Source organism: Centruroides sculpturatus, unplaced genomic scaffold (assembly GCF_000671375.1).
Source record: "Centruroides sculpturatus isolate CEXI.00-Female unplaced genomic scaffold, Cexi_2.0 scaffold811, whole genome shotgun sequence".
Classification (NCBI taxonomy): Eukaryota; Metazoa; Arthropoda; class Arachnida; order Scorpiones; family Buthidae; genus Centruroides; species Centruroides sculpturatus.
Window position 1 is genome coordinate 243888 of NW_019385134.1, and position 18963 is coordinate 262850.

An 18963-nucleotide genomic window follows, 5' to 3' on the forward strand; every position below is an offset into this window, starting at 1 on the left:
ACTTTCGTTATCATGGAATTATAACAAAACCTGCCAATTCAATATAAATGGAAAAAAAATATTATATGGAATTGAACGAAAATGAAAATTTGCTTGATAATTCAACTACGCTTGTTGGAGAACAATAAAAACACTACACTCAACAAGCCACCAATAAAACTCAACTGCCTAACCTATAACCAAAGTCTCCTTTTAATTTGTTTTTAAAAAAAAAGCGCTTGACAAACTTGCCCCGCATGCCGAAGTTGCCCTGATCTCCCCTATGTATATATTTTTTTCAATGTAAACTCTATATAGCCAAGGTGAAGAAACCTATATGTAACGATACAATAGTCTTCGTTAGGCTTAACATCGACGAAAATTCAACGCGAAGCGACACGCAACGGAGAAAAATTTCAACATGGGATAAATTAATATATTTTTTCGCACATAATCGGTTATCCGAAACATCGTTTTTTCTCCCGAACAACCCCAGTCCCCAATTGATTCGGATAATCGACACTCTACTGTATAACAAACTTATTAAATTTCTATCAGTTATTATTTAAGTTGCTATTTGCAAGGACTTCGGAAAAATCCTGTAAACAGTCCTTCTTCGGATAAATTTTTAAAATTCTCTTTCTAGATTTTCTTTGCTTTTGAATTCATAAATTAATACAAATAATCTTCAATAGCGTTGATTTAACAAAAATATCAAGTGTTATTTTGATCAATCGTTATAAGTGTAAATTCACCTATAGGCTTATATTTTATCTCATTTTGAACATGTTTGAAGATATTTAATAAACTAATAAATTTGATTTTAGTTTGGAATCGGAAATTATGAATTCCATCCGATGATTTCATTGTTTCTCAATACATATCGCAAAAATCTTAATTATCTCAATGCAGAAAAAATATAAATAATAAGTTAAATGTGCTGTTTTCTTCATTGCAGACCATGGTCATGCCCATAGTGTTAGTAAGAAAGATCAACAAGACTTGCCAGTATATGACGATGTATTGAATGAAGAAATAAAAGTAGAAAGAATGAGATATCGCACTTCTTTAGAAATGACCGAAGTAGAAGTTGAGAAAAAACCTAGTGGAAAGAAAACAGAATTAGGTTAGTATAATAACTAAATTATATTTTCTCCAATTTTTAAAATGTGTCGAAAAATTGAAAATTTAATGTGAAATACATCAAAATAAAATCAATATAAATATGCATTTGTAATTTATTAACTTACATAAAATAAATTACAAACCTTTTTTCAATGGATATTTAAATATATCATATTGTGTTCAAAGCTTCTTGTCCTATTCAATCGTTATACTTTTTAAATCTCGCAACTTGAAAAATGTACTGTAGGACTTATCATACAGGATATGTATTTAGAAGAGCATGGCAAAAGTGATCACTTTGAATTGTCGTTTTAGTGTGCATTTCGGGTCTAAAACCCCTCTTCAACACTTGACAATTCTTTAAAAATACTTTTAATTTTTAGATCACTTTTTTGAGATATAAAATCTATAACTGTGTTTCCCTTCCAGGTAATTTCGTTTTAGTTTTACATTTAGATTTTTAAAAAATTTACATATTATTTAGTACTCTACATATGATATTATATGTGTGTCTTTTATGTGTTAATTTTAAATTAAAATTGAACTGCTTGGGGAAACAAAATGGTAAACGCCAAAATGGAAATTTTAGAATACAGCAAAAATAAAAACCATAAATCTGAATAAATTTATTCTAACATCAATCTTTTACTGAAAGTGTTTTGTAATCAATCTAGTTTTTTAATGACATAATTGTAAAAGAACCAAAAGATCACACCAGGACGATGGCAATGGCGCTTACCATTTGTGTTACCCCAAGCAACTCAATTATAATTTCTTTCTGACTTTACCAGTTTTTTTGAAGAATTGTCAAGTGCTGAAGAAGGGTTTAGACCTAAAATTCATACAAAAACAACAATTCAAAGTGATTAATTTTGCCCTGCTCTTCTAAACATATATCTTGTATGATGAGTCCTATCATTTGTCAAGTTGTGAGATTTAAGAAGTACAATATCATACTGTTTTTATTCTCCATTCACTAAAATTTAGCAACTAAAATTATCCATTTTTTAATATAAATATGGTCAAATATAATATACTATATTTGTAATAGTCTACTGATTAACGATCAATAGTAAGTTTTCTTTACATATTAGAATAAAGTTTATCCGATATTTCTCACCAGAGCCGTATCTAGGATTTTGGACGCCTAAGGCCAAGAATAAAAATGACGCCTTTTTAATTTTTATTATAAAAAAAATAATTTTATTCTAAAAAACTGCTATTGTAAAAAAATTATCTAACGACATTTAAACACTATATAAATATAAATTTTTTTTGTGTTATTAATTTCGCATACATATTATTTCGAAACCTTCTCGTTGGTGCCTTTATTAAATCGGTGCCTATGGCGGGGCCACATTGGCCATACCCTAGTTATGGCTCTGTTTCTCACTAAATATGAAAAAATTGAAAATTATTCAAAAATGTTAATATTTTATGTAATTTAATACTGTATAAATGCAGTTTATTCTATAATTTATTTTTAGGATTATTTATGAAAATAATGCATATCATAAAATAATGTTAGCAGTCAAGCATAAAATACAATAAATTAATAAAAATACACTCAATTTCTTGGCTTCTTTGATATAATCAAAGAATTGTTATATTCAGTATTAATATTAATTTGTTTGATAAAAATCATAAATATATGAAATTTCCTCTTGATATAACAGATACATAGACTCTCAAATGTTATTAATTTATAAGGTGTTTTACGAATTATCAATTTAGAAATATATATAATTTCATACTTAATTTATTTGCGCTTGATAGGTGTTAAAAATAAATATATTGAAATTTTATGAAAAATTAGTGATTATAATTGAATACGTTACAAATAAATAGCCTTTTTTAATTAAATAGATCTTGATTTATCACTAAGATATAACATCATTATTTTTAATAGCTTCAGAAACTCAAATGAATATGTACGGAGTATTTCTTCACATCTTAGCCGATGCTTTGGGTTCTGTTATTGTTATTGTCAGTGCTCTGATCATTTGGTTAACAAACTGGTCATTTCGAGCATATGTTGATCCACTCCTCAGGTAAAAAAATATTTAAGTTTTTAATTTAATTTTAATATTCTTGAAGAGTCTTGTTCTATCAGATAAATAATTATTGTTTATCGGAATATTTCCATATTATAAATTCAATGATTATTTAAAAATTTGCATTTTATTTTTTAATCTCTGAAAAAATTTTTTTTTTCCTCTGTACCTGGAGACAACATTCTTACCCATCAGGCTACAAAAATATAGCAAAACTAGTCAAGCAACTTTGTTTGACTGGTTTTGTTATACTTTCCCTTCTATACTTGTTTGACTGGTTTTGCTATTCACGTTTTTCATGAACTATAGAGGGAGCTGCATTTTTACAAAATGGCTACTTTATCTGGGTTGCTTGTAATTAGTTTTGTAAAATTAATCATATATTACTGTCCGATATAATGATATATGCTGCCTGTAGCTGTNAGGGGGCGATACTACGTAACGGTTTCATTGAAGGGGGCGATATACGTAGAAGGGGGGCGACGATTCGTTAGAGGTTGAGAAACACTGATATAAAACGTAAAGTGAATACATTGCATTTGTTGCAAATGTTTGAATAAATAATTTGTCTTTACTTTTTACTTTGTTATTTACTCTTTACTTTCATTACATTAATAGATCATACGACTAAACAGCGCATTTATTATTAGTAGGCTAAGTTGAAAATTGGGAAATGAAGTTTCAACGAGATTTCTGTCAGGAGTTTATCAAAACAATAGAAAATATGCGACGATAAAAAAAAACAATATTTGTAGTAATAATAATAATTACATTTCACTTTTAATTCAGCAATATATATTCTGATATACGGGGTATATCTCAATTCTTTCAGGATCGAATTGCTAAAATAATTGAACTACAGCTTAAATATACTAAATACTGAAAATGTAAATTGTTTTTGCATTTATCATAAAACACTGGTATCCAAAAGTTAAGCATAATCGTCAAAGTAATAATTATACAAAAAGAAACAGTAGAACAGCGGAGATATTTGTATGTAATCGCACATTTAAATTAATCAGTATGCATTCATAAATGACATAAATGCAAAAGGTATGCAAATCATGTAGTTACAACGATCCTATACGGCTATAATCGTCGATTACTTTCCTTGGACTTCTGATGGAACAAAGATGTCACATGGACGATTTTATGAAATAGAATTATTGGCAGGTTAGAAGCAGGCGAAATGCAGGCAGATTTCGAGAGCGTTGAATGTGTCACAAAGTAACATGCTAAGTCTTTTGAAGAAGGTTCCAGGCAACAGATGAGATCAAGCAAGTACCAGGACGTTCAGAAGTTAAAGTTCTTTGGCAGGATCGTTATATCGTTAATTCATTAAATCCTAGGAAAATGTTAATGATAGCACAGAACTGTCCGCAGTGTTGAGAGCAAGTTTCATGATAAACTGTTTATCTGAGGAATATGGCTAATAATCTCTATGACAGAGGTCTTTTTTTATACTCTTTCCGTCCTGTGGGCACTAGGAAGGCCTCTTATAGCAGGCCCGTTATGGGTTCATCCAGGCCCACAATGGGGCGACCGAGTGGTGAGGGACGGGGACCGACATATCCGAACGGACCATCCCCCGAAAAATTTCCTGGGGATTCCTTGACCCGTTCGGATTCGATCCCGGGTCCCCCAGAGCGGTAGGCTGCCACCTTGACCGCTCGGCCATCCGGTCGTCTAAATATAACAGAGGTCTAGTAATTTGTATCCACTCACTGTTGCGCATAGAAAATCATTAAGAATGTTAAGCTAGAGTCAAGAAACAACGTCAGTTGATAACGAGTCAATGGAGCAACGTCCTCTTCACAGATGAGTCAAGATTCAGTTTAAAGATTCTCCTCCGACCATTATCTGCGAGTGTAGTGGATTAGTTATAACATTATTCATGTATTCAAAGCGCGGATAACTCTTCACATTTTTGTCTGGATACTATTAATGGTCAAATGTAGGGACGAGATCCTGGAACCCTGTGTGAGTTTCAGAAGCACTATGGGTCCAGGCTTCATATTCATGAATGATAATGCACAGTGTTACGTAATATTTACTATGGAGTGGCCAATAAGATCTCCGGACCCTAATCAGATAGAGCATGTATGAAATGTTTTAGAAAGATGAATTGCATCATATCAATCTCTACTCAGAAACATTACGGCCTTATATACTGCTTTCAAACTTGTGGTCTTCAGCCACAAGCAACAACTTTAGAATCAGCATGACACATCAATGTGTCTTCAGTGTGAGGCATGTGGCTGTAAAATATATCCATATTTTGTATTAATACACAATATTCCTGCATTATATTGTTTTCGATTTTCAAATGAACACGCAGAGAAATTTTTGCCCTGTGGGCACTAGGAAAGTCTTTTTCCCATCTCATCATTGTTCAGTCAAGCCCACAATTGAGCAGCCGAGTGGTGAGGGATGGAGTCCGACATATCCAGGGTTCAGGTCATAATTTTATTTCATCACTGCTCAATATGAAAGAAAACTGTAGGCTCCATTACAAGTAAAGTTATCATAAAGTTCTTGTATTTGCATGTCTTTATTAAAATTTTAAGTTTCCGTTCTTTTACGGTCTCTTACATTTACAAATTTATAGAAATACTGTTTCACACCCAATAAGTTTCGATGGTCCAATCCCAGTGTTTCATATAGTGTGAAATCTGATGGTAGGTTCTACATCTTTCTTCAGTTAGCATAGGAGCGACTGGCTGAAAGAGGATATAATTGACGTATACAGGCCAGATCATCGATAAATAATTTTTGTCACTGATCTGAACTCGAATCCGAATCTTCCAAACCAGCAGAAACAAATATTAGCCACTTCGATACATCCGGCCAAGAAATTATTTTTATTTCTTTCTGGTATTTGAACAAAAATAAATTTCTGTTTTAGAGAATATTTTAAAGTTATAAATTTATGAAAATTATGCATTTCATTTCATTCCTACATTATTCACTCCTTTCTGCAGTCTTATTCTATTTTTTTACTACAAGTAATTCGTTTGTGCAGCGTTATCAACATCATTTGAAATTTCTTTTCCTATTTGATTTGATAAAATATTGTGAAAAATTTAATTATTGTAAGTAATTTTATCTTCTGATATCCTTTCTACTTTTTAGTATTAAGATGAGTCATTTTGAAGAAAAAGGGAATTTGTTTTGAATGCGATTTGAACTCAAATACCACCATAACAATTAAAAGCTTCATTTTAGTTATACTTTTTCAGTTTGTTTAAAAGACAGATCTCTACATTTGAGAAATTCATGTTTAAAACTGATATATTTGCATTAATTAATTTTATATTAAATAATACGTTCAAAAATTCACATAATAAACTAAAAAGCAATAACATACAAAAAATAGTTGTTATTATAATTTTTATGATGGTGATAGTTGGTGGAGTTTTTCCTTCTTTTGATTATTAGTCAAATAAACACTCAGGGCAAAATTTAATTTAATTATTTTTAGTAAACTTGCTTATAAATATAAAAAATATTGATGTTTAATAAAATTATTTAGAAAAAATACCATGAATTATATAAAATTTTGTTTTTCCACAGCGTTATCATTGTTCTCATCATATCGAAATCTACTTGGCCTTTACGTAAGTAGTATTTTTTGAGTTTAGTTTTTGGGATAAATTGACATTTTTTAACTTAAAAAGATTATTTATATTCAGTTTAATAAAATTTCAAAATTATGAAATCTATGATTCACATTCATTATAAAAACAAAAAATATTGTAATTGCAAAATATATTAATCTAATTAATGCGGCGAAATGGATGAAACAACAGCGAATTGCGACGAAAAAACAAGATCAACAAGCAATTATTTATTGTGACATCGTCTCAATTCCGGGCTGCAATTTTCCATCAGCGTTCTCAATTCTTTTAGTAGTGTCTTGCCCCTGTATATGATATTTTCCTGTTAACACTGAAGTCATGCCGGTAGTATACCTAAAGCTAGATTTACACTGAATGCGAAGGACGCGAAAACGAAGAGTGCAAACAAAGCAAACGAGGCAAGCGAAGCGAATTTCATTTGCATTGCAATTGATGCCATGAATTCCAGTTTCGAACTTTTACATATAAATGGCGTTTTAAAAATTCGATATATACTGCAGTTGTCACGTTAACTTCTTTTTTTTTGTCTACTGTGTATTGTAGCTTATCGAAATTTAATTATATATCAGTATACCAGGGCTGCAATTTGAAAAAAATTGTAGACCTATAAATTCCCACTGTCGTCCGTCTATCTGTCTTTTCTTAATCTCGATAACGGAATTCGATAGGTGAAATCCGAGATCAGATATGGAAACTTTAGTGGCAGTATGCCCTTTAACTAATATGAACTTAACTATTAACTATATATGAACTTCCGATTTCAATTCAAAACTTTTCCCCTGAAAACAGTCAATAGATGACTGGCACGACTATATTTTTAAAGAAAACACTACTATTGATACTGTACAGGGGCAAGACACTACTAATTTGAGGTGGATAGCATATATTTTAAATGAAATAAATTAAAAGTATAATTAAAAATTGTAGTCGAGCACTGTAACAATGTCAATAAATAATCGCTCGTTTCAATATGGATCTTTTTAATTATTTGGTGCCATTTTTTTCCTGCCGTGAGTCGAGAACTCTAATTGAGGTGAAAACGTTGATTTCATTAGCTTGCGCTTGCCAACACGTTTTATCTGTCGCGTACTCCCATGAAAATTTTTAACTGGCTTCGCCAGATTACGTACGCTCTCGTTTTGTCCATAGATCTCTTCCCTTTGTTACGTTTCGCGTCCTTCGCGTCCAGTGTAAATCACGCTTAACTCCGTTCAGAAAATTTTTCAATTGAAATAACGTGACTTCCGGCCCAAAGCGGTAGTTCTTATATAGTTAATCGGGGCTTCCTGCCCCTAAACTTTCCATATTTGGTCTTGACTTTCATCGGACGACAGTGGAAATTTATAGGTCTACAATTTTTTCAAATTGCAGCTCAATAAACTAAGATACACTTACAAGTTAGAAAATTTACAAACATTTCAAAAGAAACAATGATATATATCAAACAATATATTAAAAATGTCTTCATATCTTATTCTTTCTGCACATGTTAAAAAACATTTATAACATTTTACATATTGAGGCAGACGAAAAATTTCTAAAGAAAGGTCGACTCCGCCGTGAGACTTACTGAGGACAAAAATTACGTAACAACATTTTTAATATATTGTCACTTTTGAAATTTAAAAAAAAATTTTAAATGTATACTTATCGTCCTGACCATTTTATCTAAGATAAGATAATCAAGTAATTTGAATTTTAAACAATATATAGAGGAGAAGGTGGTATTATGGAACCCCAATTACATGTTAGTGAATTGTAAACAAGGTATCATAACTACACCCACATTTTTTGTGCGAAAAGTACTGGTAAGTTTTATTCTAAATGTTCCTAATTGGATTTTTCGCTAGTGTAATTATAAGTATGGTTTTTGAAGGCTTTTGTACAAAAAGTCCGAAAGTAGGCTTAGAGAAAATCGGGTGGTAATATGGAACCTTACTGTATATTTTCAAAAAAATGCTTTAATGTAGCCAAAAACAAATAGGAAAGGACAAAAAATGTTAAATAATTACAAAATTATTTACTCCAATGTATTTTATCGCAAAAATGCTTTTATAATAGAAAAATATGACCTCCATCAACAATATATATTCCAGCAGCTCTTTTTCGATATTCTCAGGAAGAATTGGCTTTCTACCTAGTGTCTTTTTCACAAATTGCTCTGGAGGAATGTCTGCTTGCAAATAGAAAGTTCGGAGGAGTTGAGTTCCATATTACTGTAAAAGCACCAATGGGGTCCGTATTTCACGCATCGCCATCTCGAATTAACTTATGTCTGTCAAGACCAAAATTTAAAAAACGTGAACATCACACAGATTAATATGTACCCCTAAGTCTCTGGAACGGAATACATGCACCAGTGAACCTACAACTACACGATTTATATTTTAAAAATAATTAAATTCACTTAGCATTCAAAACTTGCGAATTTTGAAAAAAACAAATTTGCTGATTAAATACGGACAACCGTTTAACTGAAGTAAAACGGGTTTTCCCCTTGCTATGGATGTCTGCCTAGTTCAGTTCAGCCACATTCCGCTACAGTTCGCCTTTATTATCAGTTCGAAATGTGGTGGTTCCATAATACCCGCAGTGTTCCATAATACCACCTTCTCCTCTACTAATTGACTTAATAGTTTATCTTTCGATGAAATCAAATATCTGGAATTTCTTTGGCTTTATTCTGGCCCTTTGGCTTTATTTCCAAACAAAATCAAAGGAATAAAAATTTCCAAATACAGTATATCTTAATCTTCGAGAAACTTTCCGGATAAACAGCCAATATTAATATCGTTTTTAATTGCTAAAAATCTCCCTATAATATAAAATCATTTTTATATTATAGTGAGATTTGTGATGACTATATTTAGTTTAATTTAAAACTTTTAAAAAATGTACAAAATAAAATTTTAAAAATCAATCCTGTACATATGAAAAAGTTTTGATTTAATATAATAAATACAATTTTTTTTAATTGCAAAAATATAATCAAGGCTCAACATGGATTTGATTACTATAATAATAATCTGTCTACTAGATTTCTGAATAACTATTAGCATTCAAAGCAATCAACGACCACAAAAAAATACACACAAAATATACTAGGACATAGTCATAATCACAGATAAAACTATCCATCACAATAGACCAAATATCGACGGTGGAGTAGGTCAGTTGGTAGTCTACGTCTCTAAGAGATCCAGCAACAGGATCTCTTAGGGACGTATTCTGGAAAGGTCTAAAAACTTTTTCGGTGATAGTCCGTCCCGGTATGCGGGTTCCGTTTCTCTCCAATCGGCCTGACCAAATCCACGATCGACTTGATTAAAAGGCCCTTTGTTTTTTCTTTTACTCTTTCCGTTCTTTGTAGCTAAGGCTCCAAAGAACGGAAAGAGTAAAAGAAAAAACAAGGATAATCAAAAAAAAAAATATATACATTAAGAACACAGCAGTTTCAGACACCCACAACATACAAAAGACACATTGAAAACGCATAGGCTTTTTGTGCCTATAGTCCTTTCTTGCACAGGCGTCATACCACTTAATACACTATACAAAAATATAAAATCGTTAAGATTTCACCACAGCAGATACATCATGCTACAGAAAGCTGTTAAACTAAACACGTCATGTGCTCAGGAAATTCTAAGCACAGATACATACACAAACAACACATAATCAGATTAATTCTTTTCTTTAGCTATTTCTTCATTTTGACCCCATATAACACTGTTATTAACCAAGTAGGATGCAATCCATACACATATTAGCAGACTAGCATCCGATGCATGCACTCTAGACGTTTCATCGCTATAAAAACTACAAACACAAAGCAATCAACGGTCATAAAAAACACAAAATGTAGTATGTAATTTCGAAGTCGGGGTCTTTCGTTTCTGCAGCCAATAGGCGCGCTCTAGCATGTTTTATTCTATGGAATGGACAATTTAAACAATATTTCTGAAATTGGTAGTTCTGTACGACGCGCGACGTACTGTACAGTACATTATAAACATATCTCTTAGATGAAGAATGAAACCATGGCCATCGAGAACCTGCGTGGGGTTCGAAGGTAGACTGATCTTTTGCCTCATACGGACTGTTCATTCTTTTGTTCTTTTGAACAAATGAAATACGTAAAACGTTTCTTTAATAAAAGCAGCCTTAAAGATTTTATTTTCTCTTAGTAAAAATCACGCTAAATTTTATAGGGGATAACGATCAATCTGACCCGAAGAAAACTCCTCAGCTCCCCCTCTCGACGGTTCTGCGTGTATTCATTTAAGTACCTATATCTGAATCATAACAGAAAAATTGCAAAGCACATTCTTCAGACAAAGAAGCAGACCATAAATACGACGAATGAATTAATGTCGTATTGTAGTGACTGGATGGCCTAGACAATTAGGTGTTAGACAATCACTTTGAGGATCCAGGATCGAATCTTGATACGCAACCCCAGGAATTTTTTATCGGAGGTATGTATCCAGATATGTCAGGCAACGTTCTCCACCACTTGACGGCTCCATTGTGGGCTACCGAACTGACGAGGGGCATGGAGGAAAGCCTTCTTAACTAATGGTCGCAGGGCGGAAAGAGTATAAAAGAAAGTATCATATTGCACATGACATGAGAAAAATGACGAAAAGCGAGAATTGTTGTCATATGATCGGACATTGACCAAATTCACTTTTAAATATTTTGATTATTAATTACTAATTTTTTTTAATGTTAGATTTTATTAACTGAAGACATAAATTATATCTTTACTTGTAGCTATCATATATCTATTACAGATGTCCGTATATACAAAATTGACATATACTTATTTTATTTATTTTAATATCCCGACAAGTAACATTATAACATAATTCAGTGTTCCGCAACCTTTTTCTATTTGCGGCACACTCATGACTCAGCACACCAAAATGTTATTCCCCTCAAAAACGTATGATATGATACTATTAATAGAATTACGTAATGCCACTAACCAATTATTATTGTTATTAAAAGACATCAACACCTGTGAGCAAATTTATTTTACATATAATTTCTTAGAATACATAAAAATGCATGGCTTGTAATAAAGCTTACAATCATCATCTTATTTCATCGGTGCTGCGGCAGAGAATGAAATACAAGCTTAAGAAACACAAAAACAGTGATAAAAATATATAAATAAAACTTGAAATTAACAGAATATGTAAAAGTTCACGTCACACCTTTCACCATGTGACGGCACACCGGTTGCGGAACACTGGCATAATTAACCAATAAAATTTAGGAATTTGCTAGTTTCAAACAAATAAATAGTTAGGAATAAACAAATAATAAATAACGTTAAGCAAAATAAGAGGGCTAATACACTAACATTATCATTTAGTGCAATTCATTAAATCAGATAATTAAATATACTCTTTATTAAATTAATTTATTGTTCAATTCATTTTTTCTACTTTTATGTTTTCACGTATTTATCATGGAAAATCTAGTAACTCCACTCTATTTGGATTTATCTAGTTACCTACTATATGAAAATATATGCACTTGATATAGCCTATACAGTATTTGATAACAGAATATACCATTATATTATACTGTATATCAGATAAAATTGTTTCTGTTTAGCAAAAAAAAAAAAAAAAAAACATTATTATTAATGAAAGCCAAATGGTTTCCAAATTTATCGTTAATATCAATAAAAATATATTTATAATAGAATACAATAAACAAGATCTGTTATCTATTATATGCGATAGATTTATTAGTTTTAAAATGAATTATTTAGCTATCCATGTTTCCAGAGAAGGTACATGTATTTCCCGTAGTGTTCCGCCATTAAGATACTGCAAAAACTATAAAATTGAGAACATAATTGATTTTGAAATTATTAAAAGATATTCGTTCATAAGCCCACTTTGTTAGTAAATGTAAGAGGTTTTATATTTTAAATTATAAGGAGAGTAATTTCAATTTGTTTCTAGAAAATATTTGGCAAAATTGGCTTATGTAATTTTAATAAACTATTGTTATTATCTATTAGGAAATGTTTATATCGCCATTTAATTCATAAAGTAGTCAAAAATATTCATAGAATAGAATTTCCGAAATCCGAAAATTTTGCATTAAGTCTAATGCAAAATTTTCGGATTGTTGCACAGTTTCTTCTAGAAACTTGGATTTTCTAATTTATTTTCAGATAAACAGTCGTTTTCACGAATTAGTATTATAAAATCGTGGAATAATGACGAGAGAATGGCCGCCTTTGTAATATCCAGCTATATATGAATATCTTATTAAAAGTAAAGCCTATAATTATCAAGAAATGCTTAATTATAGGAGTCTTGACTCATAATTATTTTTCAAGTGGTAAAGTAGGTGAAATTTTAATTAATAAATTGTCATAAAACATTCGTATTCTTAAGACAAATGTAGAGCCATCACAAATCTTATCGACTAGTAATCATTCTGTAAGGACTTGTGTCTGATGAGGGCAAAGTTGTTTATCTAGCTGGGTGTACTGTCAGAGCCGGCCCTACCATAGGGCGAACAGAGCAGCCGCTCCAGGCGCTAAGTCCTAGGGGGCGCCTCAGTGGTAAAGAAAATCAAAGGGTATAAATTAGGGACAACTAAGGGGGGCGTCATAATAGGATCTCGCTCCATTCTAAAACTTGCCTCGGGCCGGCACTGTGTACTGTACTGTACTGTACATGCATGGCTTCTTCTTAACCCATTCTCTTCTTAAATTTTCATCACGTGGAAATGAATGTAACTGGAACGGTTGAATACATGGTAAGTTTGCAGATGTGAATGACGCTGTTGGGACCACAGAGCTGTAGAGTATGGTCATAGGGGAAAAAGCCAAAGAAACCATACCTCTAGATGTGATCCTTTGCGAGATATAGCCCTCGAAATCAGCCTAAAGTCTACTTCCAAGCGCTACAGGGAGTCACGCCACGTGATCCACTAAGCCTATCGCGTGTTAAACATTACAGTCACTATATCACGGTGATCAGACATTCTAACGATATTTATCGGCAAAGAATAAAGAAAAAGTTCAACTTTTGGAAACTCCCTGGAAACTTGTGGATATTACATTTGTTTTTTTTTTTAAATTTTGATCTGAATCAATTCATAGAGTTGTAATACTTATTAATTCTATATTATTTAATGTCTAGTATATTTTTGTGTTGCTTTTCATAAAGTTCGACTTGCCCATTGCGCGACATTCGCCTCTAAATGTAGAACCCAACGGAGGCAGTTCCGGTCGCCGTCATTCTTGCAAGTTATGTTAGAGGCATGGCGATCAGTGCCTATAACAAATAAATGCATTAACTTCTACTGACCGAAATCAGTTTTTTTCGTGTACCAGTATTACTGCCTATTCTCCATGCTCAGCATGTAGTCGTGCGCTTCGGAGCTAGCTGTCGCTCGCACCTCGGTGCCCAGGTAGGGTGAGCCCCATAACCCCTAAAACTATAACATCAAGTACTCCACTAACAGTCAAGTGGCTACTCGAAGAGGTATAGTCGCGTGGACTAAATAGTTTAAACGTGATAGTCTTAGTGGAGCACGCACAGCTGATTTCGGGGGACTGTATCGCGAGAAGGATCACATTTAGAGGTATGGTTCCTTTGATATTTTTGCTCTTAAGGACATACTCTACAGCTCTGTTAAAGTCTCAACAGTATCATTCACATCTCGATGCATCACGTTTTCATGTCCATCGCATACAGCTTCTAACCACTTATAAAAAACTCTCTGGCTATTATGGCAGCCAAATAATGCATGATATCTACCTGAACTGGTATTATAAGGCATGTCGCCAATGAAAAACTAAAAATTATATACCTATGCTAACAATTATCAGTATCTTGTCTTGTCATCATGTTGGGCGAAATCCTCTAGGCTACGGTGCCCCGTAGTAGAGTGTGACGAAATTGCTTATACCGTGGTTAGTAGTTATATATTTGTTTTTATATTCGTTGGTACGCGGGGAATAATGCCTTCCGGGAGGTAAAGGTTAACTGGCCCCTATTCAGGCGTTTCGGACGTGAAGAAAACCCGGAAAACTACAAGTGGCCAGCAGTCCGTGCGAGGCGCGAACACACGACCAGTATTCAGGGAACGAAACTGGTGGGCCTGCAGTATCTTAATGGTTACCAAGACAAACTCCCTGGAAACTTGTGGATATTACATTTGTTTTTTTTTTTTAATTTTTGATCTGAATCAATTCATAGAGTTGTAATACTTATTAATTCTATATTATTTAATGTCTAGTATATTTTTGTGTTGCTTTTCACGAAGTTCGACTAAAATTTTTATAAAATTATGAATAATAATTAAAGCATACTGAATAATTGGAAAATAAATATTTATTAAATTGTTAATTAAAAATTCATCAACATATATTTCCTTTACTTGCAGTTAAGCAATCATCATTAATTATGCTCCAGACAGTACCTACTCATATAGAAATGGAAGTATTAGAAAACAAGTTGACTAAAGAGGTAAGATTTCGATTTATATTTTAATAATTTACAATATATAACTTTATATAGTCTAAATGTTTATCAAACAAGCCATAATTTTTTAATTTTCAGAATTCAGTAAATTATTTTTGATTAATTTTTATTATATTCAAATATTTAGTATTAATATGCTCGTGCTAAAAATGTGGACGGATTAAATCAGATTTAACAATTATATTTTTATTTATACGTTTGATAGTTTCTAAAGTTATGTTTTTTGAATGAATTTGTTAACTTTTAGTTTTACCTCTTTTGTGATTTTTATTACCTTGTAAAACATTAAATTACAATTTCGGTTGATTCCGTTACTGATAAATCAGTCCCCTGTTTATAAACTTATAAATAACTCTAACACATGTACAGTACTGTACAGTACATGATATCATCAAAGAAAGGACTCTAGCTAAAACAGGAACAATTATTCGATTGTCGCGCGGGCCAAGCAACGCAACATATGCGTTACTTGGCGCGCGCGACAATCGAATAATTGTTCAACATATGCGTTGCATCGCGTCAACGCAACATATGCGTTGCATCGCGTCAAGCAGCATAATTCTGTTTACTTTTCCGGCTCTGTTATATTATAACAGAGGCCAAAGTAAGGCGATCGGTCAAAAAATGATCTCCCCAGATTTTTACGGTTTTGGACTCAGAAAACCTTAACGTCGAGAAATGTAAAAAAATTCGGATTTTTCCCCGTATGTCAGTGTGTGTGGGAGGCACGATTTTGTTCACCCTCTTTGAAGCTTAATTTATTTTCTTAAAAACAATAGCAATTGAACTTCATAACCAGTATGTTTAACATAAAATAAAGATTGGGACCACGATATTGATACTTCATAACCAGTATGTTAAACATACTGGTTATGAAGCTCAATATCTTGGTCCCAATTGAATAAACTGGGGTAACGATCGTCCATTGCCCCAGTTTGTCCAAGTTTCGATAGTATCCCCCCTCTTCGGACGTCGAATAAAATTCAACCCCCCTCAAAATCTTTATCAATTTACGAATAATAAAATGTATAAACTGTGTAAAATTTAATAAAATGGACGTTCATTGAAGTTCAACCCGGCCTCCCCTAATCCGACTTTGTCTCACTTATCATAATGCAATGTTTGATCTGCTTATTGCTTTTTGCCAACGATTTTGTTCTCTGTGGAACTAAGTTTAACAACTGAAATTCAATTGTTTAGTATTAAGGATTTTCACAACATACATATATACATCTATGCATTTATTAAATTTGTATTAGGGCATCATAAATTAGTTTTAAGAAAACAGCTTTTTCACAGTTTGAACAAATATATTTATTTCAAAAACGTTTGTTTTTGAAATAAATATTATATATTTCTCGGCAAAGATAAGGTGTTATTTATATGTTTCAAAGTCCACATAGACAATAAAATGCTTTGCTAGTTTGACTGGTCTATTAAGGTAAGGCTCCAACATATCAAAGATATATAGTAAGCCAGAGTTTTAGAAGTTGAACAACTTTCACCTCAGGCCATGGTTCAAAATTTTACTGCAGTCTTCCTTCCAACTCACATCAAAGGACAAGATTTGTATCTCAAAAAAATGCCTTTAGCCTTAACTAAAAAAAGAATTATCTGACAAGTCAAGCAAAAACCCGAGGAAAGGTTTTTGCTCGACACATCATTACTAGCACAAACAATTTTGCTCATTACATGAGGGCCTCATTACATTACACAACTCCATGTGATACACAGTGGAGTTGGAACTGAGAATACCCAGACTTTGTACTATTCACAATAAATTTTGGTATCAGATTTGAATTTGGATTCTCCATTTCAATAGGCTGACGTCTTACTGCAATCTGACCAACACAATGTTTCATAAAGGAAACTCTAAGAAATAATGAACAAATCTTTGTTAATGTTGCTGATATAAATTAAGCTTTCAAATTCTAATGTACAGCATATTAGAATTATTTAAGTAAACAAATTGATTTTCATTTTAGATAGAAGAAATTCTTGCTGTACATGAATTCCATTTGTGGCAGTTAGCAGGAGAGAAGATTGTAGCTTCCTTGCATATTGTGTGCCATGATTTAGAAGATTACCAAAAAATTGCTGGTAAAATAAAGGAATTTTTTCATAGAGAAGGCATACATTCCATCACTATCCAGCCTGAATTTGTCAATATTGGGCAAGATGTAAGTTTTAATCGAAATAAATTGTTAATTATATTCTTATTATTCATATTATAAATTCAATAATGATGGATTAGCTGAAAAAACAAAATTTAAATTTCATTCTCCAAATTTATTTAAAGTGATATTATATTATTTAAAATTTTGATTGAAACAATAATTAATATTAATAATATTAATTACAGAAACAAAACCAAATACTGTATTACTAATAGTTTTACTAATAACAATAATAATTATTACTACCTGATAAATTATATTCTATAAAATCATTTTTTATTGAATTATATTTGTTCAGATTAATGTTTTGATCAATTAATAAACTAAATTAATATGTAAACATTAATTTGTGATGATAATAAACTTAGTACTAATAAATTATGAATTAATCATCTGGCAATTAAAGTGTTCTGTTACAAAACCGTTTTTGTATTTTTTCATATCTCAATTATTTATTTTTTTTAAATTTTTATTTTATAAAAACAACAATTTATCAGTATTTACTAAAACAATTTTCCAATTATATAGGATATCATAGAAGAATGTGTTTATCCATGTCCTGAACCTAATAGATGTCTTCCACAGACCTGTTGTGGCAATTACAAAGATGCCACTGTCCAGTGTAATGTTAATGGTGATGTCACCAATCGTACTCGAAATGGAAATGGTACCAATTGCAGAAATAGTGTGAATTCTGTTTCTGTAGAATCGGGAGAGATCAATCGGAATTTCACTGCTTAAATATCATTTATATCATGTATATCTTACCATAATAAATATATTTTTCAGTTATTCTTATTTTATTCTTTTACTTAATCATATTTTTTTTTCTCAGTCCAAATCTTTATTTCTTCATATTATATCTCAAATATCATAAAGATAAAAACAAGATTCTTAAAAATTATTTTATTATTCAAATGCAAATAATAAGTTTGCCATTGTTACACACAATGATATTTCTCATTAGTAGTTTTAAAATGAGAATAATATCATATATTGTAAAATTCAAATTGTATAAATGAATTGTACCACAGATATTTATAAAGTAGAAAAACTTAGCAATATTTTGCTTTACAATATTTTTCCACATTCTATAAAAATTTTTTGAATGAAGAATGGAGACGAAGAATACTTGCAGAGAGTGTTACACTCTGAAAAATAAGCAATAGACAAAGATATATATAACGTGTGTATATATATATATATATTTGCAAATGTCAATAAAATTCATATATTTATCATGCTTCGGTATATTAACTTACTGTTATTTTAACAGAGATAAATTCGTGAAAAGTAATTTTTAAGAATGACAATATATGTGATGCAATCTACAAAAAAGTAAAGTCAGAAAAACGAATTTTGCAGTAGAGCAAAAAATGCATTTCAACATCAAATGTTTCTAGTAATGTTTGGCAACATTTTAAGCTACAAACATCCTCTTATATGCTCCTCTTAGTCTAGAATA

At 31.6% G+C, this 18963-nt stretch overlaps 1 protein-coding gene across 8 annotated transcripts in view; it reads left to right on the forward strand.

Annotated features, from left to right (window-relative positions):
• Nucleotides 1–18308, forward strand: part of LOC111635242 (zinc transporter 1-like) — a 62992-nt gene extending 44684 nt beyond the window's left edge. For 5 of the 8 annotated variants that reach the window (XM_023380144.1, XM_023380148.1, XM_023380145.1 and 2 more), the window contains exons 4-9: nucleotides 938–1105; nucleotides 3014–3155; nucleotides 6732–6775; nucleotides 15224–15306; nucleotides 17307–17501; nucleotides 18027–18308. In XM_023380144.1, coding sequence (XP_023235912.1) covers nucleotides 938–1105; nucleotides 3014–3155; nucleotides 6732–6775; nucleotides 15224–15306; nucleotides 17307–17501; nucleotides 18027–18239 — 845 coding nt within the window. In that variant the 3' untranslated portion in view covers nucleotides 18240–18308. The remainder of the gene's footprint in view (nucleotides 1–937; nucleotides 1106–3013; nucleotides 3156–6731; nucleotides 6776–15223; nucleotides 15307–17306; nucleotides 17502–18026) is intronic. The other 3 variants (XM_023380150.1, XM_023380149.1, XM_023380143.1) reach the window with 2 other exon arrangements.
• The last annotated feature ends 655 nt before the right edge of the window (nucleotides 18309–18963 follow it).